This window comes from Xyrauchen texanus, chromosome 17, assembly GCF_025860055.1.
Source record: "Xyrauchen texanus isolate HMW12.3.18 chromosome 17, RBS_HiC_50CHRs, whole genome shotgun sequence".
NCBI lineage: Eukaryota > Metazoa > Chordata > Actinopteri > Cypriniformes > Catostomidae > Xyrauchen > Xyrauchen texanus.
In genome coordinates this window covers 41,039,162-41,067,128 of record NC_068292.1, presented here as the reverse complement: position 1 = coordinate 41,067,128, position 27,967 = coordinate 41,039,162, and the positions used below count along the sequence as shown (strand labels likewise).

The 27,967-nt window shown below is 39.9% G+C and overlaps 1 protein-coding gene across 1 annotated transcript in view; it reads left to right on the top strand.

Annotated features, from left to right (window-relative positions):
* Positions 1 to 27,967, top strand: part of LOC127657696 (CUB and sushi domain-containing protein 3-like) — a 390,710-nt gene that overhangs the window by 19,262 nt on the left and 343,481 nt on the right. Inside the window, 1 exon segment of the mRNA XM_052146537.1 lies at positions 22,431 to 22,653. Within this exon segment, the coding sequence (XP_052002497.1) occupies positions 22,431 to 22,653 (223 nt within the window).

Genomic DNA, 27,967 nt, shown 5'->3' with positions numbered 1-27,967 from the left:
AATAAAGCTGCTGAAAGTTTGTTTTGTGATATAATAGGCAGTCTTAAACAACAGAAAATTGTCAGGCTATCTTTGATAACCCCCTTCTGTGTGTGACAACACCTATAATGGAAACGATTGAACCAAAGTCCCGTGTAATCAGTTTATTGGTTTCTCAGTTTATTCTCTAAAAATAAATTCATTAATTTGGCCCTCAAACCAAACCACGCAAATGTCATTAGATTTTTATTTAGTGAATTATGAAGTTAGACAAAAGCTATCAAATGTATTTTCCTTGTATAATTGTTTTCAAATTCTACATGGATTCAACAATCTTTGCCAAAGCATGCTTTTACCAACTGGAAAAGAATTAAAAAATAACTTGCCCTGAAGCTTCCAGAACAGTTTGGTTCATTTTTTTTGTGCTTGTTTTTAAACTTAAAACATTTACATGCTCATAAACTTTTGAATCTATATTCTGTAAGGCCCCCTTGAAAATGGGCATGTAGTGGGGGCTCTGTAGCGGCCCCATTTTCACCTACAGTCACACACACATAATACAAACAACTTTCATACTCACAGTCATTAGCTTCGCCTACAGGAAGTCGGCCATTTTTGATTTTCTGAAAATTGCAGGCTGTGAACTCAGTGCCGGTCCTACCCCAATTGGCACCTTAGGCGAGAACCTCAAGTCACCCCAAACCCCCCGCCTGATAAAAAAAAACTATTAGAGAGTTATGTATTAATTTTTTTTACACAAAAATAGTACAATTGAAAATATAATTGAATACATCAGAAATGGGTATAAACTGAATCTAGCAAAGCTTTTTTGATTAAAACATTATTTCTCTAGCATCATAAATGGGGTATCACAATGGATAGAACCAAAACAAGTGGTCTAAAAAAAAAAAAAAGCAAAGGCGCATTGTCCTGAAGATCATAGCTATGTACACTGTACAGTATGTTTCAAAGCAGGAGATTTTGTAGACTTTCATTATAACTTGGGAATCTGGGGGCCATCAAGTACACAATCTATTGTACCATGTTATTGCAACCATGTAGCATTGATGAAACATTGGACTAAAAACATATTGACACCTTTTCACATTACACAGCACAAGGTGAAGTTTATCAAAGTTATCTTGTAACAAGTAAATATCCACTTCATTCAGCATTTTTTTGTTCTCTGTCTTCTAAAGTATTCCGTTAATGTTTTACTGCGTGACAAAGCACTTTAAACAATTCGGCACACATGTTAGACAAATTCATTGAGAAGAACCGACTCAAAAGAGTGATTATTCGTGCATCGCTCCGAATCACGTGCCCCGTGCTCGTGAGTCTATGGCTGTGTTCACGATGGCATACTATACAGCGGTGCGATTGCTCATTCCTCAGATTAATTTGAATGAGAAAATGAGAGGAGATTGTGAAGGAAATCAAAGTGTGTCTTCCATGGTTTGGAATCGATTTGGCTTAAGAAAATGCAATACCGAGCAGAAAACAGCAATTTGCTAGATCTGTACATTGTGTATGTCGATATACAGTGTGTAAATATCTATCAGTGGTTAGGGCTTCATGAGAGACTGAAAGAAATTATGAAACACATGGATTTTCACAGGCAGCTGCACATGTCATTAGATGAAAAGCATGTCTAGAACGCAAGAAAATGTCACTGAATATGCTTCTGAGGTCGCTTGAGCAACCGCCAAGGCAAATTCAATAAGATTCATCCCACGCTCCAAACATGCCAACCATCCAACCACGCGCAGCTGTGTTTTGTGCGAGTGTTACATGGACGCGCAATCTGAAACGCGCAAGTGCGTGCTAGTATTGTCATCCCAGTCTCTTCATTTGTGCTCTTGTGACAGAAAAAGTGGTTCCTCTCAATGTCATGAGGGTTTTTAAAGTACACACCAAAACCCTTTCTAAAATGCAGTTCGAATGATGTTTGATATCAGGACACAAACCACATATACCGTATTTTCCTATATAGATTAATAAAAACACTAAGAGCCTAATTAAGTGTTTATTTATGGATTGTTTTTTATTTATATGTTATTTCTTTGTTGCATTGCTTTGAGAAGATATTAAGTTTCTTGAAGAAAGTTAATAATAGTATTAATAATAATAATTATTATAAAAATAAAAGGTAGACAATTAGGGAACATCATCAGACTGAAATTAGGCATTTTGTTTTACTTTAACTATGTTTTTCAACTTGCAAATAAAGAGAAAATTATGTAAGATGAAGTAGTTTTCATTTATAAATGATTTCATTCGCTGACTGGAATACTTACAATTAAACATTGTGACATATATTGGTAATTTTGCCCACCCTTAATTTAAAGTTTGATGGTGGTGGTGAAGTGGGCTAAAGCACAGAACTGGTAAGCAGAAGGTTGCCAGTTTGATCCCCACAGCCACCACCGTTGTGTCCTTGAGCAAGGCACTTAACTCCAGGTTGCTTCAGGGGGATTGTACCTGTAATAAGTGTACTGCAAGTCGTTAGATGAGGTAGATGAATATTAGATGAGTGCCGGTGTGTAATAGCCTTTAGCCCGTTAGCTGCTCTGAGTGGCCAGGCAGATCATGCGCTCCCTCCCGTACATTGAGTATCCCTCAACAAAAATGCGTGGAACTTCTACCAAATACATTCGTTTATCCAAAGCATAATATGTTTGCATAGATCCATCGAAAAAAGGAGTGAGAACATCTTATTTCGTGTCCGATCGGTCATGCACACACAGCAGCAGTGGGAGATGTTATGCCTCCAGGCAGCTTGGATGTCAGAGCCCCTCCTCTGGATCACTCCAAATGATCACGTGGTTGATGTCTCATTATAAACTGAGAAAGGTCAGCCCATGTAACCATGGGAACCTCATGCTATTGCCTACATGACCTGCTAGTCAAACCATTACTGGAGAAAATGTTACTTTCAAATTTAAAATAATAAAAATGTACCTAAATTGCTTCAGAATTGTTTAAAATAATGTCAAATGCCAAATACATGTGTCCAACTTGCATTGTTTTCCGTAAGCCACCGGGTGGAAGTGGACCCATGGTGCTTGGGCCCGTCATAGCTGCTTGCAGCTATATTTATTATAATTTTTTGGTACTTTTGGGGTACTGATGAACATGCATTAAAACTCTTGAAATTTTGCTGACACATCAGAGTTATTGGCCATTAGCGCTAGGCAAATTTGCGGGGGGGGGGGGATGCAGGGATGGCCCTGTAATGTAAAGTGGGTTCTGTAGCACCCCCATTTTCACCAAAATTGGTGCATATATAGTTCTCATCAAGCTGAAAAACTTTTCTGATTTTCTGAAAATTGCAGGCTATGAACTTTTAAATACTTCTAAGAGATTTGTGTAACTGGCACCAAATTTGTGCAACATCATGCCAAGACATTGAAAATGTATTTTTTTATATTTTGAACTGTGTCGCCATGGTGAAGCAATACATTTGTTGTGAAAAATGGGGAACAGGAAGTGCCTTATATCCTCTGTGTGCATTGTGTGATTTTGATGAAAATTCAGCTGTATATTTGATAACAGGGGCTGATCACATTGATGTGGCTATTATGGGTCACGGCCACGGTCACGGTTATGGGTCCAACTGGCAGCATGAAGTATGGCACTTTTAACAGACTTTGAAATAACCCTCTTGTGTTTACAAACATTGCTTCAAAATTCTTTAGAATAATTTCAAGAGACTGCTGATGTAAAATTTTAAAGGAATATTTGATATCTTAAATAGTGTTGCCATGGCAACACATTAAATGTTATGATTCCTTTTTCCAAGTATTTTTTTTCTGAGTACTGTTTTTCTTTATGTGGTCATATGGCATCAGAATTTTTTTTTATATATAAAAAAATCACATAATATTTTAAAACAAAATTGGATCACTGCTAATTTATAATAATAATTATTAAATCTTATAACTTTTATACCAACATTTCTTTTTTCAATAAATTATTATTTGAATTCAAGTAATTGCTTTTTGTAAACTTCCAATGATGGTCAAAGTCTACTCTACACAATGAACCAATGAGATATAGTGGCCCTTCTGGAAGACAACATCTCTCTCGATATACTGTACATACTGTATGACTTCACATCATCAAGGTCTAAGAGAATGCAGTTGTGGATGTGCAGTGCACTTGAACATTTGCATCTTGTCAACCCTGATTCTTCTCTGGCCATCTGGTTATGTGTGAAGAAATAAGATTGAGGTGTATTGTCATCTCTAAAGTACCTCTCCAGTGGCAAAACAAATCAGTTTTGATTGAGCCCTCGTATGCCTGAACGGTGGAAACTGTGTGTTAAAATCACCGCCGGAGCAGCTGGGTCCTCTGTCTACCTTGCATTCCTATTTGAATTAAATTTATGTGTTTTAGATGTTGATTTGTATGCCTGACCTATTTTCTCTGCTCGGCAAACACAGCGTGATGTTAATGCTGTTTCTCATATCAATTTATAGCGAGCGGCGGTGGGTGTGCCGCCATCGCGGTGTCAGCAGTCACCCTGGGGAGGACAGTGTATAATCAGAATGATAGGTGGATAAGACCAGACTCCTCACTGTGAAAGTGAAGCAGGAATGATCAGTAGAGATAAAACATCTAAATGATTTTGGCACAGTGTGATTGTGCATTAGAGTTCATTATAGCACGAGCGCTGCCTGTTCAAAGCGTTTCAGAAGTGACGTGTATCTTGTTTACAATGATCACTAATGTAGTGGTTTTTAACAGGTTTTGCTTCAGGAGAACCAAATTTGTGTTGGTCATCCATTGGTATTAAGGTATGTTTATTTGGGATGGGAATCGATATGATTTTATACCGATATGTGGTTCATGTTAAAACTTACCTAATGATAAAATTGCAATTCAAAACTGTAATATATTGTGATCTTTTTCTCACTTGGTTCTCATTCATCTTAACTGGACTTTGGCTCTTTGTGCAAGTGCTGGACTTTAATTGCCCTTAAATGCCCTTTTGACATTTAATCACGTGCAAAATATGAATTGTAGAAATCGACAATTAACTTTTCACTAGTTCACTAGTTACTAGTTGAAATGCTTATTCTTAATATCAGCAATGGAATTTAGAATCTATCTATTTAGAATTACAATTTCATATATAAACAATGCACTACTTACTACAAGTAAAATAAGTAATTAAAAGTGCATATATGTCCTCGCGTGATATGAGTGTGAAGCGATCTTCTGTGTTCCGCAACTGCTTTCGAGCCCTTGAATAACATATAACGTGTGAGTAAGGGCAGCCGGTGGACTTTCTGGTGCCCTCCTAGGGTAAGATGGTACCCCCCTAGGGAGTTGGTGCCCTACGCAGACAGCATAGTTTGCTCATTGGGAGTGGTGGTGGCCAGCGCATTGGTGAATGACGCTGCTCTGTTTACACACACACACACACACACACACACGCTCGTGGCTATTTTTAGCCTTCACAGCGGTGCACAATATTTGAGCACTACTCACGAACAACATCTTAGATGTAGATGTTCAATAGTTCGGTTCACTTATAATATGCATTTAGAACGGCACTGTAGGTACAGTTTACAACAATTTGAATAAGAAAAAAATTAAACTACTGTGAACTTTCCTAGAAACGGACACATACAGGACGTCCTGGAAAGTTCAAAATGTCAAAATAAAAGCGTGAAGGTTTAAAAATTTAAAAGTACAGGATTTAAATATATTACTGCTGTATTTCAAATTAAAAGTCAATAATGATAATATTAATAACAATTCATTTTTATTATTATTGTTGTCATCATATGTATTTGTTTACAATTTATAACAATATTTAAGTTAACTGTGTGAACAAAAAATAACTGTGAATGAAAAGTTGACTGATGTCTTACAAATAAATTGAACAAAAAGAGATCTGAATCCTTAAAAGTCCTGATACAAGTTGAAATAATTTTGGAAAAAAAATAAAAAAGATAAGGCAAAAATGAAACACTGGTTTCTTTTCTACTGAAGACTGGAATTACTGTTAATTTTGCTGCTACATTATCCAGTATACTAGTTAATAATAAAGTGTTTCTTGATTAGCTTTACATTTCTATTGAAATAATGTGTAGTTGGAGGTTTGTGTTTCTTTACATATTAAAGAGTACTCCCAATTAGTTCTACACAATAATGTAAAGATATTCTAAACTGATTATGCAAAAATCAACACTGGTATTGGATCGGGATCGGCGGATACTGAGATTTCCGGTATCGGAATCGGATCGGAAGAGAAAAAGTGGTATCGGTGCATCCCTAGTAGTAATTCCACTCCTGATATGAAGATATAGCATTGTAACTAGTGAAAAATGTATTGTTTTTATTTCACATCCTATATGTGATTAAATGTCAAAAGGGCTTGCAATAGAACTTCCTACATTACTTTATTGAAGAGCCATAGAAGTTGCATAGAGCAGGGGTTTTCAACCAGTGGGGCAAGAGGGGCGTGAGATTGCAGGGATTTGTATTCATCCCACTGACTTGATTCTTTTGAATCTTCTTGAATCAATAACCATTTCTGTAATCGCATTTTTACGAATGTTTAAATGTGTAACGAGGGAGTCATTGAATCATCAATACATCTATATATTTGATGTATTGCATGCGTGTAGAATGCATAAATTGAGTTTAAATCATTTAAATAATATTTGCGGTGGTGAATTTAGAAAATTGTAAAATAAAAATAAAAAGGTAGAATATTGATACAGTATCATGAGGTAAAATATTGCAAATTGCAATACTTTAAAATTAAAAAATTTAACTTCTATAGATTATCATACAAGTAAAAAGTCCTTAAAACCAATTGTTGAAGTGTATTTATATATTTATTAATAATAATTTATTTGTATTACCGAATATTACCGTATATAACTCAACAGGATTCTTGGTGGCCAATAATTCACAGCACAAAATAATTCCCAAACTAGTCTCATAGAATGAAAGTTACTATAACAACATCTGTGCAAACTTACTTTCACGTGCCAAATTTTAAGTTTCATCGCAGTTTCCTGGTAAAATTAACACAAGAGGCGCTATAACAACTGTGCATTTAAATTCACTTTCACACAAATCACGACTACAAAGGTTGATTGTGATTTTACAAACACTTATTTTTCACTCTGTTACTCACACACTATGTTGTGATATCAAAACACTTTTACTATAATGCATCATTTGAAAAACTATACAATTTAACGCTTGTATTACAAAGGCAGCTACTGTACATTTACATACTTATTCCAATATGATGAGTTTTTGGGTTGGTCACCTCATAGATATTTGGACATTGGACTCTGAAGTATGTGGTTTGAGACCAGTCAAACATGCAAGCTGGCACATGAGATGAAAGATTCTTAGAAAAAACACAAAATGATGTGGTTGGATGCTTCAGAAAATGTGCTTTTCATGATGCATTTTGTTTTTGGATTTTAGATTTAGACATTGGCTTAAAGTAAGGATGTCTGTTGGTTTAGAGTAAGGATGTCTTTTTTGTTTACCTCTCATCTGCTGTTAGGACACTATCGGTTAGGTTTAGGTTGAAGTTTTAGGTTAGGGAAGTACATTTTACTCATTAAAACTGCAAAATCTATTCACCTTAAAAACCTCGTCTGATTATAACACCATTTATCTTGCTGTTGGTGCCCCCTGCTGGACATTTCACTGGGAAACTGCAGCCAAATGTGTAATGAAGCATGTAATTTCATTTTGCAAAAATGTTGCCACAGCCACATAATGTTCATGAGATCAGGCTCTTTCAAAGTACTTTTTTGTGACCTATAACGCTGGCAATTGCGTGTCAAATGCAACCAAATTTTTTAAATATTACATGCATTTTTCTTCATTGAAGTACCTGAATTTTAATGGCATCTCAATTATCTGTTTTTATTTTATGAGCATTACTAAACATATTAAAGGAATAGTTCACCTAAAAATGAAAATGATCCCATAATTTACTCACCCTCAAGCCATCCTAGGTGTATATGACTTTCTTCTTTCAGCCAAACACAATCAGTGTTATATAAAAAAAATACCCTGGCTCTTCCAAGCTTTATAATGGGAGTGAATGGTACCTTAGATTTTGAAGCCCAAAAAAGCACATCCATCCATCAAAAAAGTCATTCATACGGCTCCAGAGGGTTAATAAAGGCCTTCTGAAGTGAAGCGATGCATTTTTGTAAGTAAAATATCCATATTTATTACTTTATAAACTATAAACACTGGCTTCTGTTAATGGCCGTTCACAAGAGAGTCAAGTTCTGGCATATGACGTAGGAGTAGCGTAAGCTCCGGTGAGAAGTGATGAATGTGGAAAGTGTAGAGGATAGAGCAAATCAAAACACCGGTCATGAATTAGAAGACAACAACGAGGATTTTTAAAGAAAAGCGTCAGAGGATTTTGATATAAAAGAAGAGGAGATTGAGTTTTTGGCCCAGCGCTATTTGTTTGAACCGGAGTACACCAACCAGGAACTCCGGGAGATGGAGGAGGCTGCAGCAGCGGCACAAACAAAAGAATCTGGTAAACGGAGAGTACGGGAGACGTGGTGGTGCTCATGCAGGAAATGTGAGGTAATGCCAACAGAGGCTGAGAGTATTTGCTGCCATGAATGTATGATTGGAATGACTGGATATATTTTTTTAAGACTAATACAAATCTACAGAATAGCTAAAACAACTCACTTTTTTCGCCAATTTCCTTTGCTGTAAACAACGCAAACTTCCGCGTTTGTCACTTCTTGCCGGAGCTTACACTACGCCTATGACATACGCTGGAACTCGACTCTCTTGTGACTGGGCGGACGGCCGTTATCGGAAGCCAGTGATTATAGTTAATAAAGTTATAAATATGGATATTTTTCATTAAAAAATGCATCGCTTTGCTTAACCCCCTGGAACCATATGGAAAGATGGATGGTTGCGCTTTTTTGGGCTTGACAGAGCCGGGATATTTTTTTATATAACTCTGATTGTGTTTGGCTGAAAGAACAAAGTCATATACATCTAGGATGGCTTGAGGGTGAGTAAATTTTGGGATAATTTTCGTTTTTGGGTGAACTAACCCTTTAATGTTACTATTCATTAAATGTAATAAATACTGTACCTGTCATTAATTAATTTGCCACAAAGAAATCCAGGTCTGTGCAGTTTTGAAACCACATATGATTGATTATTTGCACAAAAAGTGGCTGCTAAAGATCTACCCAAACATGGATGGCATTTACCTCAAATTGGCAATCTATAATCTCGCCTAAGGTGCCAACAGTGTCTGGGCTGGCCCTGAAAATTGTATTGGACACAATACTGTAAGTGAGTGCAAGATGAGTAATTTGCATTAAGCATCGTTTTCCGTTTGCTGTCTGTGACCTTATCAGAACAGACCTGCAACCCGCCAGTTGAGATCCAATAATGCGATGGATTCTGTCCCAGGTGTATTTTTACAGTCATTTACAGCTTTCTTCTCATGCTATTTTCTCTGAGTTCTGGGTTAGAGATTAAAGGATCTTTAGCCCTCAGGTAAAAGCAATTGTAGCACAGGGTCAAAATCTTGTATACAGGGGTGGAAAGAGTACTGAAAACTCAAGTAGAAGTTACTTCCCAAAAAATTTAGTGTGAGTAGAGTAAAAGTAGCTGTAATAAAACCTACTCAAGTAAGAGTAAAAGAGTAGCTCATTTATAAGTACTCATGAGTAGTGAGAATTGAGTACTGAGTTGCAAAATCTATGCCCCATTATAATGAACACTGTATGCCAACTTTTAAAATACATCACTTATCTATGATATACACTACATGAATCTGATTCCAAATAATAAAAGGGAGACATGATAACATAAATGAAAAGATGAGTTACTTTCAATACACAGATCACCATTTTAAATCGTAATGTATGAAACAATTACATTAAAATCTGTTTATGTGTAGGGACTACATTTCCCTTAATGCCAACAGAGCGTTATTGTTGTGCATAAAACATGTTCAAACAATGCAAGGAATGCAAAAAAAAAATGCTAAATAAGCAGGATCACTTGGCATGTCATGTCCTGCACAATAGAGGAGGTAGAGCAAGTATGGGAAAAGTTGTTTGGTACAGGAGCTACATCACACTTAAAAAGGAATAATTCACCCAAAAATGAAAATTCTCAAATTTACTCACCCTCATGCCATCCTGGATGCGTATGACTTTGTTTCTTCTGCAGAACACAAATTAAGATTTTTAGAAAAATATCTCAGCTCTTTTGGTCCATACAATGAAAGTGAATTGGTACTAAAATATTGAAGCTCCACAAATCACATAAATCCTCATAAAAGTAGTCTAATCCATGTGCCTCAAATGGTTTAATCCATGTCTTCAGAAGCAATATGATAGATGTTGTGAGAAACAGGTCAATATTTAATGACTTTTTTTACTATTAATTCTCCTCCCTGCTCAGTCAATCTCCACTTTAACTTTCTCTTTCTTCTTTTGTTTTTGTTGATTACATTCTTCATGCATATCGCCACCTACTTGAATTTCTAGCACACATTTACTTAAATATTGATCTGTTTCTCACCCACACCTGTCATAGCATTTCTGGAGTCATGGATTAAACCACTGGCGTTGTATGTATTACTTTTATGCTGCTTTTATGTGCTTTATGAGCGTCAAAATATTGGCACCCCTTCACTTACTTTGAATGGACCTACAGAGCTGAAATATACAGAATCTAGTAAGCAGAAATATGAAATTTTCCTTGATATGTTTCATCAAATTAGAGGCAGGATTAATGCTGATATCTGGCTTGAACAAGTTAAACTCACATGACACGATCAAGCAATTGGCCTTTTTCACTGAGAAAATCCCTTCCAGGTGCAGCTGTGATATTCAGGTGTAAACTTGAGGCATTCTCTAGATCCAAAACAGATGGCACCAAATCTGCAGCTGCCGTTGCATTTAATACGTTTTTAAAGTGCATTCTCAATTGAAAAATCTGTTAAAACTAAGAAATGTTAGGAGAACACCTGAAATAAAGTTGTTACTTGAATGAAAGATTGGCAAGTAACACCTGAGCTATAAAAAAGAGCGACTTGTGAGCAATTAATTTTCCACTGGGGTTGAGCCATGCCCATTTACTGTCAGAATAAGTAAGTTGTCCATGTTGATATATGCAAATGTATGTCAAAGCAAGATATGAGTTATGTGGCCAGCCTTTTACAACAGAAACTGAAAGCCAAAGGGATCAATAACTCTTGAGAAATAACCCTTTATTGGGAGGGTCTGTTTTTATACTCCTCTGTCTAGACTCTTGGTGGTCAAGGAACAAAATCACCTCACGATGTGACACTGGTAATGGAGCCGAAGGCTGATTTTGGTCATGATTGCTTCCAATTGGAGCTGCCTGAAGAAATTAATGGTTTAGTGCTATCGAGACATTCTTACCCTTCCTAATACAGATGTATAGATGATACAACTCCCAGCTCAAATACTCACAAAATTAACATTATAATGTGGATAGATACACCTCTAAATTTGATTGGATGAGCTACAAAGTCATTGGAAATAGCTGTTATACTACACTAATCTATAATTGCATGTCTGTTGTATACAATAATAATAATGCACATAGTCTACTATATCACCACCATTTATTTATCAGTTGGGGTAATGAACTATATTAGTTGGTGGTCAGAATTGTTTATTGTCATTGATATCATAAACAATACATATTTTTTTTAAATAAAAATGTAACTCTTATTATACCAATAACCCTCTCGAGTCAAGGCATAACATTGATTTTAACACAGTAATAATGCATCATGTGGCTTTGTTGTGTTGTGGTCTGGGCAAATGGTAAAAGTTCTTTAACTTTGCTTTTAAAATGTGTAATTTTCAAAGTTTGGTTTGTTCGGTATGTGTGCAAGAGGTTTTCAGAACTTGCATACCAACGGACTGTATCTAAATCTGCTTGAAAAGGCAAACCACTGTGAAATAGCTTGAATAACTGAAGTCAAGTCATTTTAATTCATGTTGCACTTTTCACAATACACATCGCTTTAAAGTAGCTTTACAGAAAATCATACTGCGATGTCTGTAATGTACTAATCATCTTAAAGTCCCCAATGAACAGCTTACTTGAAAATCATGCCTTTTTTAATGAGGCTTTTTCAGTTTCAGCGTTGGTGTAGTTACTGTGTTTTGCCTTTGACTGGCAGTTAGGTCTATTTGGCTATTTTATTGTGGCTAAATTAAGAAAAAATAAATAAAGAATCACTTCCTGGGTGGGTTTTGAGTTGTCTATTTGACAATCTATAGCATTTGTCAAATAGTGTCACTTGTGTCAATGAGGTGACAATCTCATCAGGATCAATTAACCTGTTGATACGCAATTCCCCCGCACGCGGTGGTGATGTCACTCTGCTAACATTTAATATATAATTTACCGTCTATAAATGTAATTAATGTTAACAAATTATTATACATCTTTTCAAAGGTCTAAGGGTTCAAAATTGGATCTCTGTTTCACGATAGCAATGCTCCAGTAACGGCATTTTAGTTATTTGTGCAGGAGTACAAATTAAAACCTGCAATATCAAAACGGGACTTCATACCTTTATTATGAAAACACGATCGCCAGATGAATCCAGTTCAACACACTTGGGTCAATTGTCCATTTCATTGAAAAACATCCAATAGCACTTTTTATCCATAAAAGTGATAAATGTGAGAAATATTGATATATTATCCATTGTTTACATGAGATCTCGCCTGAAAGAATTACCCTTTGTCATCGTTCTTCAACAAACTGCAATCTGAGCAGCATTCATGTTGTAAATGTTTTACATTTCTAAGTTCAAAATCACAGATGTTTGGTTTAAAGCATGCAAGTGGTGAAGCCGTACAGACAGTAAATAATAATAATAAATAATAATATAATAAAAATAAAATTATAATATTCTCATTACAAGGGGAAACTTAAAAAAAATAAATGGCATGAGTAGTTTCGTATAATCTTTCTCTATTATTTCTTTAAAAATAAGCAGTGGATTTTATATACACACTGGCGGCCAAAAGTTTGGAATAATGTACAGATTTTGATATTTCGGAAGGAAATTGGCACTTTAACACCATTTAATGCACCATCACTATTTGAAAATTCCTTGAGTAATCATGCTAAATTGCTAATTTGGTTCTAGAAAATCACTTGCCATTATATGTACATATAGAGTATATATATATATATATATATATATATATATATATATATATATATATATATATAAGTATGTATAACTATACAGAAATACAGAAACACACAAATCAGCCTGTCTAGCCCAGCCCAGAAATCAAAATGTTTCCATGGTTTTAGTGTGTGATTTTAGTATTTTTAATAGTCTTACACAGTTTACCAAATTAGCAAGTTAAGCAGTGTTACGTCATCATATATATATATGAGGGACAAGTCGAAATAAATGTTGTGTTTTGTGATAATCAACATTATGCCACTAATTCTGTCGATTGAGCCTAACTTGTGTTAAAGCCAGCATATTCCTTTAAACATCAAGATATTAACATTGTATTCCTCTTGGCATGCAAGTTACATGTTTGCCATTTGTACGTTTCCATCATTTTAAGCGCTCTAATGCAGCTGTGAATGCATGTAGGAGTGAATGTGTGTGTTATCGTATCAGATCGGAGGTGGGATCTGGGTGGCTGTGAGTCAGTGCACACGTCTCCCTCCAGATTTCATTCTTACTGCCTTCCTGTCTAACAACAAAGAGGAAAAAAAGAGAGTGCAGAGAAAAGATCCTTTATCTCTGGAGTCGGAAAAGCTAATTACACCTTAAGGGATATGGAAGAGGATAAACAGAAATGCTCAATTAATGCTGGTTGTCATTACCAGTCTATTTGTTCACGTTGTCACATAAAAAAGCCCAGCTAATTTGTGTGTAGCAGGTGGTAGATGCACACCCACGATAAAACATGAGGATTGGTCATTAAGAGATACCCTGAACATCTCAGAGACAACCAACTAACAGTGTGGATACCGTTATAGAAATGAATGTCACAGCTGAATCATTATGGGCACTGAGCAAACTGGCACAATTTGACTAATGCAAATGTAGCATCAAATGTCTCTGGTATTTTAGATATGAATGTTGAAATGTGTTTTTAACTTGGAGAAGAACACTAACTAGTTATACAAGCTATTCCCAGAGGAATATTTTTAATTGCTCAGAATTGCTCTTTCAAAGCTCAAGGGATTTGAAGTTAGCATATAATACAGTAAACAACCTGTTTTACCTCTATATTCGGACATGTTTAGGAGTAAAGCAGGATATTCAACAAGTGGGACTTGATTTTGTCCATTGTTATTTGATTGGATTGTGAAAATTGGCTGTTACATACCAGATTGGAGCCAGGTGGTTGGAGAGAGGAGTGGAAATGAAAGAGGGATTTGTGATAGCCTAAAAGTGAAGCTGTTTCAGAGGCGAGAACAACGAACTGTGGACAATAAGACGAGGAATATGCATTTATAAGATAAATAGGGTCATTTTTTATTTAATGTTGTCTTTAATAGAGTTCTGGATTGTTTATATAGAGAAAGATCAACTTTGCCTCATGTTTCTCCTAGCTATATTTCAGAATTAAAAAAAAGTGCAGTTGATTAAGATGCATTTTGCGTGATGCATTTGAAATGAGGCGACGCTCAAGACAGGTGTTAACTGAGTCTAAAACACTTTGAGATTTGTCCACTTAAAGCACATTTGGAGGTGGTCAAAAGTGGTCGAAAATACATGCAACGACATTGGGCTCGTAGTGTAAATACTCATCTTAAATGCATTTGAATGGCAGCAAAGCACCGCCTTCTCACCCGTCAATCAACGGATGCATTAAAACAAGAATTTGAAACTAGCCAGTTACGTGCAGCTTCAAAGAAGCAGTTTACCCAAGAAAAATCCCAGATGTGTATGACTTTTTTTTTCTGCGGAACACAAATTAATATTTTTAGAAGTATATCTCATCTCTGCAGGTCATTTCAATGCAAGAATAGTGGCCAGAACTTTGAATCTCCTAAAAGCTGATGTAACCATAAAGCTGGTGTAACCGGACCTGTTCCAAGTGGGATTCCAACCGGGATCTCTGGCATGGGAGGCAGGTGCACTAACAAGGAGGCTAAAGGCCACAGCGCTAGTCGACTGTGTGACTCATGAAGGCCAGGGGAGTGAGGTTTATGGTAGTGTATTATACACAGCTAACTACCAGCTGCCTGCCGTTACACCAGCATAAAAGTAATCCATACGACTCCAGTGGTTAAATCAATATCTTCAGATGCAATATGATAGGTGAAAAGCAGATCAATATTTAAGTCATTTTTGACTTTTGAACTGCCGACCAGTAGGTGGCACTATTCACAAAGAATGTAAATCTCCAAAAAACTAAAAATAGAATGTGGAAGTGAAAGTGAAAGTGGAGATGTATATTAAATGTATCTGTTTTTCCACACCTATCATATCGCTTCTGAAGTTCCCTCTCGAGAGGTCTCTCCTATTGCGTAAGTAGCTTACGCTATGGGAAAACTCAGTTTCTCGAGAAATATTGAAGTCTTTATGTAAAACGCATTGCAGCTGCACAGCAGACAGCAATGAGCGAGGCAGCTCGGTCATTGGCTGTGCTGCGGCAACTTGCTCGAACCAATGACGGGGCGACTCTGAACGCGCGACCAATGAGCGCGCCCGCGCGCTCAGAGCCAGCCAAGATTAGCATGGCTAAGGCTATATATTAGGCGCCCCGTCATGAGAGTTCTTTAGATTTAATCTCCTTCAGCAAAGACCTTCTCTTCGCTGGATCCTCCGGATTGTTGGAGTCTTTCGCCCGCCGTCGAAAAGCCTACAGCAGGACCGCTAAGAGGACGCCGGCGCCTTCAGCTGCCTTCGAAGCCTTCTGCTACGCCATCCGGCGCTCATCACTATATCCTTTTACTGCAAGCGTTCGCCTCTGCGATGCTTTTTGATTGAGTAAAAGAGTAATTTTTCAAGGCGTTGTTGCAAATGCCTTCAGCCTGCGCCTCGTGCAGAGGCCCTCTTCCTGACAGGGATCGTCACATCATTTGCACTCGCTGCCTGGGACCTGACCATGCAGAAGCTGCTCTCACTCAAGGCGGATGCCCCGAATGTGACTCCCTGGGCCTCACCGAGCTGCGCGCTCGCTTTGCCGCCTTCCCCACGAACGAGCCTGCTACCACTGTGCTGCTGTCCCCTCTGTTCGAGCCGCGCAAGAAAAAGCGGCGCTCACGGAGGCCGCCAGAGCACGCGGACTTCAGTGACGTCACGCCGGGCCAGTCCCCGCGTGCTTCACCACTACCCGAGAACTGCCCGCCGCCAGTCCATTTCAACGCAGGCGGACCAGCACCCCTCCTACAGAGCGGTGGGTCTCGTCTCGTTCGGCGCGTCAGGGGACGACGGTGAAAAGGATGACAGCCTTTCCATTGACGCTGCATCCGACGACTGGCCGGGCTCGGCCTTCGACCCCGCCGTCGACATTAGCGGACACGAGCACGGGCACCAGCATGGACTCAGAGATCATCCGCATCCTGTCTAAAACGGTAAGAGAGTTCACTGAACGCTTCACTGAAGCTTCGGAAGGATTCGCAGGCTATGCGTCACTTCCTGCCCAAGCGCTCCAGCTCGTCACAGAGCCGCCAGAGACCGCCTCAGCAGCAGCAGCGAGCCAGGGCGGCGCCTCCCGTCTCCAAAACGTGTAAAACATTACCCAGTCCCCTTACAGGCGGCTGGAAATGTCTGTACAGCAGTCAATGGGCCAGTCACAGAACTCGCTCACCTGCAATCAAACGCCGTTTTAACGGCAACACACAGAAATCACATTTTCTGCCTGTGTCACTAAGGGGTCACGTGTCCACACTAAAGTGCACATTCCCACATATCAATACTGTCCAAACAGTGCCAAATACTTCCCCAGCTCGAGCTGGACGCCCCATAAATGTAGATCGTGTGCCTATTGTCATGTATGCACCACTACACACAAGCACTGTTCCCACAGTTATACACACTTCCCCAGTAAAAGCGGGAAATACTATAAAGGTAGCGAGCGTGCCTGCTGTGATGCATGCACCCCTACACACAAACACTGTATGCATGGCCAAAAACCCTGCCGCGAGCGGGAGGCTTTATGAAAGTGGCGCGCGTGCCTACTACAGTATATGCACCCCCACCCATAAGCACTGCCCATACAGTTCCAGACAGTTCTCTAGCTCATGCCACGAGCATCACAGATGCGACGCACGAGCCAAGAAACTCCCGCTAAGAGCGGGAAGCTTTATGAAAGTGGCGCACGTGCCTATTGCAATGTATGCACCCCCACCCGTAAACACTGTCTATATAGTTTTCAAACATTTCTCCAGCTCATGCTGCGAGCATTACGGAGATAGCGCGCGTGCCTGTGATTTCACACGCACCCCTGCACTCGGCACTCATCACAGCTGCTCAGCGCGCTCCCGCGCCTCTGAGAGCTGTAAGCTCAGTGTTAGCACATTTTCTGCCTGTGTCACTAAGGGGTCACGTGTCCACACTAAAGTGCGCATTCCCACATATCAATACTGTCCAAACAGTGCCGAATACTTCCCCAGCTCAGCTGGACGCTCCATAAATGTAGATCGTGTGCCTATTGTCATGTATGCACCACTACACACAAGCACTGTTCCCACAGTTATAAACACTTCCCCAGTAAAAGCGGGAAATACTATAAAAGTAGCGCGCGTGCCTGCTGCCATGCATGCACCCCTACACACAAACACTGTATGCATAGCCAAAAAACCCCCGCCACGAGCGGAAGACTTTATGAAAGTGGCGCGCGTGCCTACTACAGTATATGCACCCCCACCCATAAGCGCTGCCCATACAGTTTCAAACAGTTCTCTGTCTCATGCCGCAAACATCACAGATGTGATGCGCGAGCCAAGAGACTCCCCGCTAAGAGCGGGAAGCTTTATGAATGTGGCGCGCGTGCCTATTACGATGTATGCACCCCCACCCGAAAACTCTGTCCATACAGTTTCAAGCATTTCTCCGACTCATGCTGCAAGCATTTCGGAGATAGCGCGCGTGCCTGTACTCTCACACGCACCCCTGCACTCGGCACTCAACACGGCTGCTCAGCGCGCACCTGCGCCTCTGAGAGCTGTAAACTCAGTGTTAGCACAAGGCAATTTGCCGGTGGGGCCCATACGTCACTGCGACACGCCCCAGCCAGCATTCAGCCCATATCTGTGCGAGCAAAAGCCTGGGAAAAAATCCCTGACATGCCGAAATGGGTTTTGAACATAATAAAACACGGTTACTCACTTCAATTCGCTCGCAGACCACCCCGCTTTTCAGCGGTGGTCGAGACGAAAGTGAGGAAAGATGTGTCACATGTTCTACGCACCGAGGTGCTCAAACTGATAGAGAAGGGCACTATAGAAACTGTTCCTCCCTCTATGAGCGAGGCGGGTTTTTACAGCCGCTATTTTCTCGTCCCGAAAAAGGACGGTGGCCTCCGCCCCATCCTAGATCTCAGACATCTGAACAAAGCTTTAATGATTCGTTCGTTCAGAATGTTAACAACCAAACATATCCTTGCGCAAGTTCGCCCGGGGATTGGTTTCTATCAGTGGATTTGAAAGACGCTTACTTTCACATTCCGATAGCGCCTCATCACAGGCCTTTTCTGAGATTCACTTTCGAGGGACAGTCATACCAGTACACAGTACTACCATTCGGCCTATCATTGGCTCCCCGTACATTCACGAAATGTATGGACGCGGCACTTTCCCCTGAGACAGCGGGAGTGCGAATACTGAATTACCTCGACGATTGGCTAATCATAGCACAATCAGAGGGTCAGTTAACGACGCACAGATCTTGGATTATCAGCCATCTAGAATGCCTGGGTCTGAGAATCAATTTTGCAAAGAGCGTGCTATCCCCCAGCCAGAATATCTCTTTTCTGGGAATAGTGCTAGACTCAGTGCAGATGACAGCGCGCCTCTCATCAGAGCGCGCTCTCTATTCGACGCCTTGCAACATCATTCAGAACGGGCGCGCGCGCCCCCGTCAAACGATTTCAAAGAATGCTCGGTCTCATGGCCTCGGCATCAGCTGTACTCCAGCTAGGATTGTTGCACATGCGTCCTCTCCAGCGCTGGCTCAAGAGCCGTGTCTCCACTCACGCGTGGCGCTCGGGCCACTTTTTGATCAGAGCGAATCACGGCTGTATAAAAGCCCTGACGCCCTGGAAAGCCGTCAACTGGTATCAAACCGGCGTGAGTCTGGGCGTGAATACGCGGAGAAAAATGATCACGACAGATGCCTCCAAAATAGGATGGGGGGCCCTTTACGAGGGCAGGCCTGTCTCCGGCTTTTGGTCAAACCCGGAAAAGCGCCTACATATAAACTGTCTGGAAATGAAAGCGGTCGCATTGGCTCTCAGAGCCCTGCTTCCGTACCTGAAAAACGAACACGTCCTGGTCCGAACGGACAACATGACGGTAGTTTCGTATATAAATCGCCAGGGTGGACTCAGGTCGAGCTCCCTGCACTCTATGGCCAGGGAGCTCATCTTATGGTCACAGCACCACCTGCGCTCGCTGAGAGCAGCGCATGTGCCAGGCGCCCTGAACCAGGGAGCGGACATGCTGTCCAGAGACAAGGTTCTCCCAGGAGAATGGTCTCTCCACCCCCTGACGGTTCAGTGGTTATGGCAAACCTTTGGCGAGGCAGAGGTCGACCTCTTCGCCTCCAGGAAAATGCGACTGCCCCTTTTCTTCTCAAAGAGCACGGACGCGCTCGCCCAAGTCTGGCCGCCCCTTGTATGCTTTTCCCCCGATCGCGATGCTACCTCAGGTCATCAGTCGGATCAGGGAAGTGAAATGTGCAGTGCTCCTGGTAGCCCCACTCTGGAAAAACCAGACGTGGTTTCCAGAACTGATGCAGATGATGCAATCTGCCCCATGGCCGATTCCGATGAGGCTAGACCTCCTCAGGCAGGCCAACGGGATGATTCTTCATCCCCGCCCCGATCTGTGGGCCCTCCATGCATGGCCCCTCAACGGGTTCCCGAGAACCTCCCCAGTGGAGTTTTGAGAACCATCACTGAGGCGCGAGCGCCCTCTACGAGGCGCTTATATGCCCAAAAGTGGAAAGTGTTCAGTGACTGGTGTGATACCAAGAGCTTGAACCCCAAATCGTGCGAGATACCAAGTGTACTCGCCTTTTTGCAAGAGCTGCTGGAGGCGGGCCGCACACCCTCCACGCTCAAAGTCTATGTGGCTGCCATAGCGGCGTCACACAATCCTGATAAAGGACGTTCATTAGGGAAAAACGACCTAATCATTCGTTTCCTAAGAGGCGCTAGGAGGATGAACCCTCCTCGCCCCCTCGGTGCCGATCTGGGACCTGGCCACGGTCCTGGACGCACTCAAGAGTGCCTCGTTCGAACCTCTCCGAACCGTGCACCTTAAACAGCTCTCGCTCAAAACTGCGCTCTTGCTGGCGCTCGCCTCAGTCAAGAGAGTGGGCGACCTGCACGCGCTGTCATCAAACGCTGCTTGCCTGGAATTTGGACCTAACGACTGCAGAGTTGTCCTTAGGCCAAAGCACGGGTATATTCCTAAAGTGCTCTCCACACCCTTCAGAGTACAGGTGATATCTCTGGCAGCTCTATCGTCCCCAGCAGACGAAAGCGACGCTAATTTACTCTGCCCGGTCAGGGCGCTCAGAGTATATTTGGAACGTTCTGCCCTGTTCAGACAGACGGAACAATTATTCGTATGCTTTGGCGGCCGCACTAAAGGTCTCGCAGTTTCAAAGCAAAGAATATCGCACTGGATAGTGGATGCTATAGCGCTGGCTTATGAAGCCAAGGGCCTTCAATGCCCCTTAGGCGTCAGAGCTCACTCTACGAGGAGCATGGCCTCCTCGTGGGCGTGGTCGAGTGGGATACCCATTGAAGATATTTGTGCAGCAGCAGGCTGGGCTTCACCTTCGACATTTATCAGGTTTTATAACCTACAGGTCCCCTCATTGCATTCCAACATTCTATCAGCCTGACTATAGAATGGACTGGAGTATGTATATGCTGAGCATTATCTCCTCCCTTATAGGTCCGTCTCTGACTGACTTAAAGGATTTTTTATGCATATCAGTACATAAAAAACTCAGTACATAAGATATGTGCTTGTGTTTGTACTATGAGCACCCCACCATGGACCACCTTGGAAGGCGCTCTATACTATCCCATTATGTAGCTAGCCGTTGGCCGGCTTGTTGGATAATCACTTTGCTTTAAGGCTCAGGCATCCGCCTCTGGCTTTATAGAGCGAAGTCAGCACGCACGGCGTTTTGCATGGTGTTCCCATAGCGTAAGCTACTTACGCAATAGGAGAGACCTCTCGAGAGGGAACGACTCGGTTACTAACGTAACCTCGGTTCCCTGAGAGGAGGGAACGAGTATTGCGTAAGCTGCCGTGCTTGTGCTTGGTCAGTTCGCTTCAGTCGATTGAACCTAAAGAACTCTCATGACGGGGCGCCTAATATATAGCCTTAGCCATGCTAATCTTGGCTGGCTCTGAGCGCGCGGGCGCGAAGTGCGCGCTCATTGGCCGCGCGTTCAGAGTCGCCCCGTCATTGGTTCGAGCAAGTTGCCGCAGCACAGCCAATGACCGAGCTGCCTCGCTCATTGCTGTCTGCTGTGCAGCTGCAATGCGTTTTACATAAAGACTTCAATATTTCTCGAGAAACTGAGTTTTCCCATAGCGTAAGCTACTTACGCAATACTCGTTCCCTCCTCTCAGGGAACCGAGGTTACGTTAGTAACCGAGTTGATATGCTTCTCACCATTGGAGTTGGATTGATAACTTTTAGGCTGACTTTATGTGATTTTTGGAGAGTCAAAGTTTTGGTCATTATTAACTTGCATTTTATGGACCTACAGAGCTGAGATATTCTTGTAAAAATCTGAATTTTTGTTCAGCAAGAGATAGAAAGTCATACACATCTGGGAGGTTCATGTTGAACTATCCCTTTAAAAATAAATAATAGTTCGATTTTAAAATGTAAAAAAGTGCATACAAAAAACATAAAAACCAAAAAAAGTTTTTATTTTTTTTATTTACCCTAGTTACTTTTGTAAAATATGTTCCAGGTTTTATTGTGCACAAATCATCAGTACACAACATTCAAAATAAAAAGAAAAAAAAGAAAAGGAAAAAAGTTTTAGTAATTTGTCCTGATGGATAAAATCAAGCCCTGCCCTAATTTTCATATTCATTGAATATCCTGTTTTACTCTTAAGTACTTAAGAATACAGAAGTATAATGGGTTGTGAACCATGTGTGTTTCATGTTGATATTTGTGGAATAATCTCCCCCTTATCTCTGTTTTTTCCCCACAGGTTTCATTTTTACATGTGGTGGGACATTAAAAGGGAAGAATGGGACCATAGAAAGTCCAGGTTTTCCTCACGGATACCCCAATGGAGCAAACTGTACATGGGTTATTGTAGCAGAGGAGAGGAACAGAATTAATATAGTTTTTCAGTCCTTCGCAGTGGAAGAAGAATATGACTTTTTATCTTTATATGATGGGCATCCACATCCTGCAAACTTCAGGACAAGGCAAGTACTGTTCATCTCTCTTTCTAAGAGGGCATATATACTGTATAGTGTCGAATTATGATTTCAAGTCATCTTTAAAGCTGCACAGTGGGAATTCTGGGCAAGTAACCAAAACAAAATTAGAAAACGAATGACTGTTTTTCAAACTGTAATTGCTACAATGCTCTGTAAAGCTACAGTAAATACTTTATTTCTTTCCTACATGTCATGCATAGTACACATTAGCAAATAGACCTGATTACATCGGACCAAAACTCTTCTAAAGGCTTAAAAGCAGACAAAATTATCCTGCACCAACTCTCCTCTAATTAAAGGATAAGACAATTATTGCAGCAAACCTCTCCATTTATTATGAACGAAGCAGCAGACCACCTACTATCCATATAAATGAGAACGAGGCAGCTGCTGTGGGCACTTTTAAGGCCATCAGTCTGAAAGACAAATTTAATCAAGCAAAAAACAGTTTAAACCAGCGAAGACAGCCAATTAGCTTAGACTGGTTTTAGCTGTTTTTTTAATGGGTAAAAATCCCATTAATTTTCTTAATAATGTATAATGTGTAACCCTTTCAAAATAGACTTATCATGAGCTATTTAAAAAATAAATAAATAAATAAATAAATAAATAAATCATGTTTTATCAGCAACTTTGCTGAAGAACTACACTATCCATAATCCTGAGGAAGGATCCACCAATCAGAGAAGTCTCAGTTACCATGGAAATGGAAACTGCGGAAAAAGAGCTCAGCAGTGACTGCCTACTTCCATGATGCATTGCTGTACATGTTTAAATATTTTAAATATGTTATAGCTTATAATTAATTACTTACAGTCAATAGTTTTATGTTGCACTATTGTTTATTTACATTTGCATTTATGCATTTGGCAGACACTTTTATCCAAAGCGACTTACAGAGCAACCTGGAGTTAAGTGCCTCGCTCAAGGACACAACGGTGGTGGCTGTGGAGATCGAACCGACAACCTTCTGCTTAACAGTTTAGTGCTTTAGCCCACTACGCCACCACCACTACTTATGTGTACATTTTCTCATCAGTTACTCACCCTTATACCATCACAGGTGCATGCAACCTAGTTTGTTCAGCTGATCACAAACTAAGATTTTTAGAAGAAAATCTCAGCTCTGTAGGTCCATCCAATGCAAGTGAATGGTGACCAAAACTTTGAAGTTCCAAAAGCACGTAAAGGCAGCATAAATTTATTCCATACAATGCTATTTGTTGAATCAATACTGTATCTTCAAAAGCAATATACTGTAAGTGTGGGTGACAAACAGATTCATATTTAAGTCCTTTTTTACTTTAAATCTTCACTTTCACTTTTACATTCTTCTTCTTTTGTTGTTGGTTATTCACATTCCTCATGCATATCACCGCCTACTGGGCAGGAAGGAGAGCTTATACTGTAGTAAAAAAGGACTTAAATATTGATCTGTTTCTCACCAACACTTCTGAAGAGATATATGTAACCGCTGGAGTCAAATAGATTACTTTTATGCTGCCTTTATGTGCTCTTTGGAGCTTCAAAGTTTTGATACCCTTTCACTTGCATTGTGAAGACCAAAAGAGATTTGATATTATTCTAAAAATCTTAAATTGTGTCCTGCAGAAGAAAGAAAGTTGTACACATCTGGGATGGCATGAGGGTGAGTAAATGGTGAGAGAATTTTCATTTTTGCGTGATTTATCCCTTTAAGTAATATATATATCGTGTACTTTTGTCTTTTACCAGTTTTCAGACTTTTTTTTTTTTTTTTGCTTCAAATTAAAGGTTGTCATGTTGTGATTCATCTTGACGCTGGTTGCTTTGATTCCTGGTTTAGAAATCTTTATCAGCTTTTGGAGAAAATAAATGGGATAAACACTTTCTGAACCAAGGCCAGTCAAAAGTGGGTAGTCGAGTTAAGCTCAATAAAAATGCCAGATTGTCAGAAAAATACCTTCCCAAAATACCTTCATTTGTTATTCGTACTCCAAGCCATATTTAGAAAATGAATGGAAAATGGAATGTACATTATTCTAACTTGAGCTGGAATGAAATGTGACATTGCAAAGCATTTTTTAATCAGCATTTTTTTAAAGAAATTGCTAAATAACACTCTAAAATGATTACAATGATGTTATAAATGATTACTGTAAATCTCTGACACTTATCACTGTCAAATGAATAGTGAGAAACCTCATTTGATAGCGATTAAAACTGAGAAGATTATTGTATGTGAACAGAACTGTTTATGTTTTTACAACAAATTCATACTTAGTAAAATCGTTCTTTTGAGAAACGTCTTCATTTCTGTAACATTCAGTTTAAAACTAACCAAACACAAATTACTGCTATAGACTTACATCAGAAAAGAGCAAAAACTTTTTTTGACACCAACAGCTGCTAAGGTGGGATTGGTCAGAATCGTTTATAAAGAGGGATAATAAAGGGTCAATTAACAGTTGACTAATTTTTAATAGTAACTGCACTTAAGTTCCTTTTTGATGTTTGAAATTAATCTTGATTTTAAATACCCCATAAAATCAAAATGGGAATTTGTAGATTTGTACAAGTCTGTTAGCTAAAATATACACTATATATATATATATATATATATATACACCGATCAGCCACAACATTAAAACCACCTGCCTAATATTGTTTAGGTCCCCCTCGTGCTGCCAAAACAGTGTCTGTACCTTTCTGAGATGATATTGTTCTCACCACGATTGGTTATCTGAGTTGCCATAGACTTTGTCAGTTCGAACCAGTCTGGCCATTCTCTGTTGACCTCTCTCATCAACAAGACATTTCCATCCGCAGAAATGGCCCTCACTGGATGTTTTTTATTTTTGGCACCATTCAGAGTAAATTCTAGAGACTGTTGTGCTTGAAAATCCCAGGAGATCAGCAGTTATCTGACATTGAGGGGTGGCAACACCAAAGCAAGCGCCCATGTGTAGTCTTACGGAACTATCCATTAATTTCTTATCCTGTAGGGCTTTGTATCACATTTGTTACAGCTGGAATAAGCCATTTGAAAGCGAAGATTGGTTAGGTCTTAATAAAAATAAACTGTACTGAAAATTGTACTGTGGGGGGCAGTGCTGCAAAACTCATAAATATTAATTTTGCTTTGCACAATAAAATAATCTTTTAAATTTCCTGTTTCAATCAACAGTCATTCTTAATGGCTGATTTAAGCACCCAAATAGCTCGCATAATATGTTTATTTCATCTCTACATCTGCCACTATCAGTCTTGGGATTTTGCTAGTCAGTAGATGAATACATAGCTCAGCAGTTTGATCTAGTGGTTACTTTTTGCCTTTAGTTTTTAGAGGTTTTGGATTCAAATTCACCCAAACATAACTTTTTATTTTAACAAAACAAGATTGTACATCAGTGGATGGGTGTTACACTTTAAAATGCATTTACATTTATGGATTTGGCAGATGCTTTTATCCAAAGCAACTTACAGAGCCCTTATTACAGGGACAATCCCCCTGAAGCAACCTGGAGTTAAGTGCCTTGCTCAAGGACACAATGGTGGTGGCTGTGGGGTTTGAACCAGTGTCCTTCTGATTACTAGTTATGTGCTTAGTCCACTACACCACCATCACCACTGCAAGAACAGATGCGGAGAGATGAGAGTAGTGGAAACAAGCACTTTTATTGACTGTTCTGTATATGAACATTCAGTTTATTTAGGCAGGAAACACACTGCACACTGGTGCGCCCCATCAACAATCAGCTCACCTGGTTACCACACACCTGATTGTGATTAAGAGAGAGGGAGAGAAGGAGCAAAAGACAACACACACACTACATACACAAACAATACGGTTGAGAAGGGCATCACAATGAAGGACACGGAAAAGAGCGTGAGCTGCGGAAAAACTGCAGACACTAAACGACACTAATAACGGCCGCAACAAACATTTATCAAAACATTTAAAATAACACATTCCAGCACTGCATCGCCAGTCGAATCACACACAGATGAAATGGAAACTTATGCTCAAGAACTGGAGATGTTTGATCTGGATTATACACATACATGACAAAAGCTATTTCAAAAAGTGGTGAGGACACCTGTCTCAACCCATCCCTATCAGCAATGTATCTAACAATCATTCAGTGAATACTTGGAAACAACTGAGAAATCTTTAACCTCTATTTTTCTGCATATTTGTATATGTGATCATTGTTGTTGAGGAACTAAACTCATCATCCTGCGAGAGCCCAAACACTGTACACGCGCTGCAATAGTAGGCAAGCAATTGGTTGATTTTGTGATTGGCTGCTGCAGCTGCTGTAAACAATCAAGGGATTGGTTGCTGCTGTAATTGATCGTGCTACGTGTCTGTTGTCATTAGTGCGTTCTTTGAGAGTTTAGGCAGTTTGACGTGTATAAACCCTTACACAACGTCAAAATTAACGATAATATACTTACATTTATATTTAATACATTTGGATACTTTTTCTTAGGGTGGCATTTTCCACCCTATTCTACCCCAGTAGATATGCTTTATATTAATACTTGAACAATTAGGAATATTTGGTCTTTCATTTAGAGACTCTGATAAAAGATACAATTACAGCAAACATCCATTACCATTTAGTAATGCATGTTTGTGTGTATGAATCCAAGAAGCAATACTTGGAGCTAAAGAGAATCATATTTCCCCTCAGAACAAGGAAAATCTGTCATTATAGAGTCACGAGGACTTGTCAGTTCAGTACATTATGTTCTTTTGACCGATCCTTGAAAACTTCCTTGAGAAGTTATTGTGTCCCATTGAGCGGTAGCCCCATTATGTCTGCTGCTGTTGCTTTAGGCTTGGTTCAAGGCAAATTTCCTCCGAGCTTTCCAGGGTTGCCTGAGTCTATCAAAAATGTCAGACTATACTCATGCTTTGAAGGAATATTTCATCCAAAAAATGAAAATACTTTATTAATTTACTTGGGTTCAAGCCATTCCAAACCTGTATGCTGTTATTAAATTCCATGGAATTCAAAAAGGAGAATTTCTGAACAATCTTCATGTAGCACTTTTCCATGCAATTTCAGTTCATGGTGACCAATGAATGAGTGACTAAGATGAGTGATGCTACTAAACTAACTGCAATTTTTTAATAGTGTGACTATTAAAGTAGTTTAGCTATTTAGTAGCTTTCCAGTAACGCATTACATTTTCCCACAAATTACAGTGTAGAGTCACAAAACACTGATTACGAACGCACCAATGGAGCCGAGGGATTAATCAAACACACTCACATTAACCGTTCTCATATGTATTACTGGGAAATCCA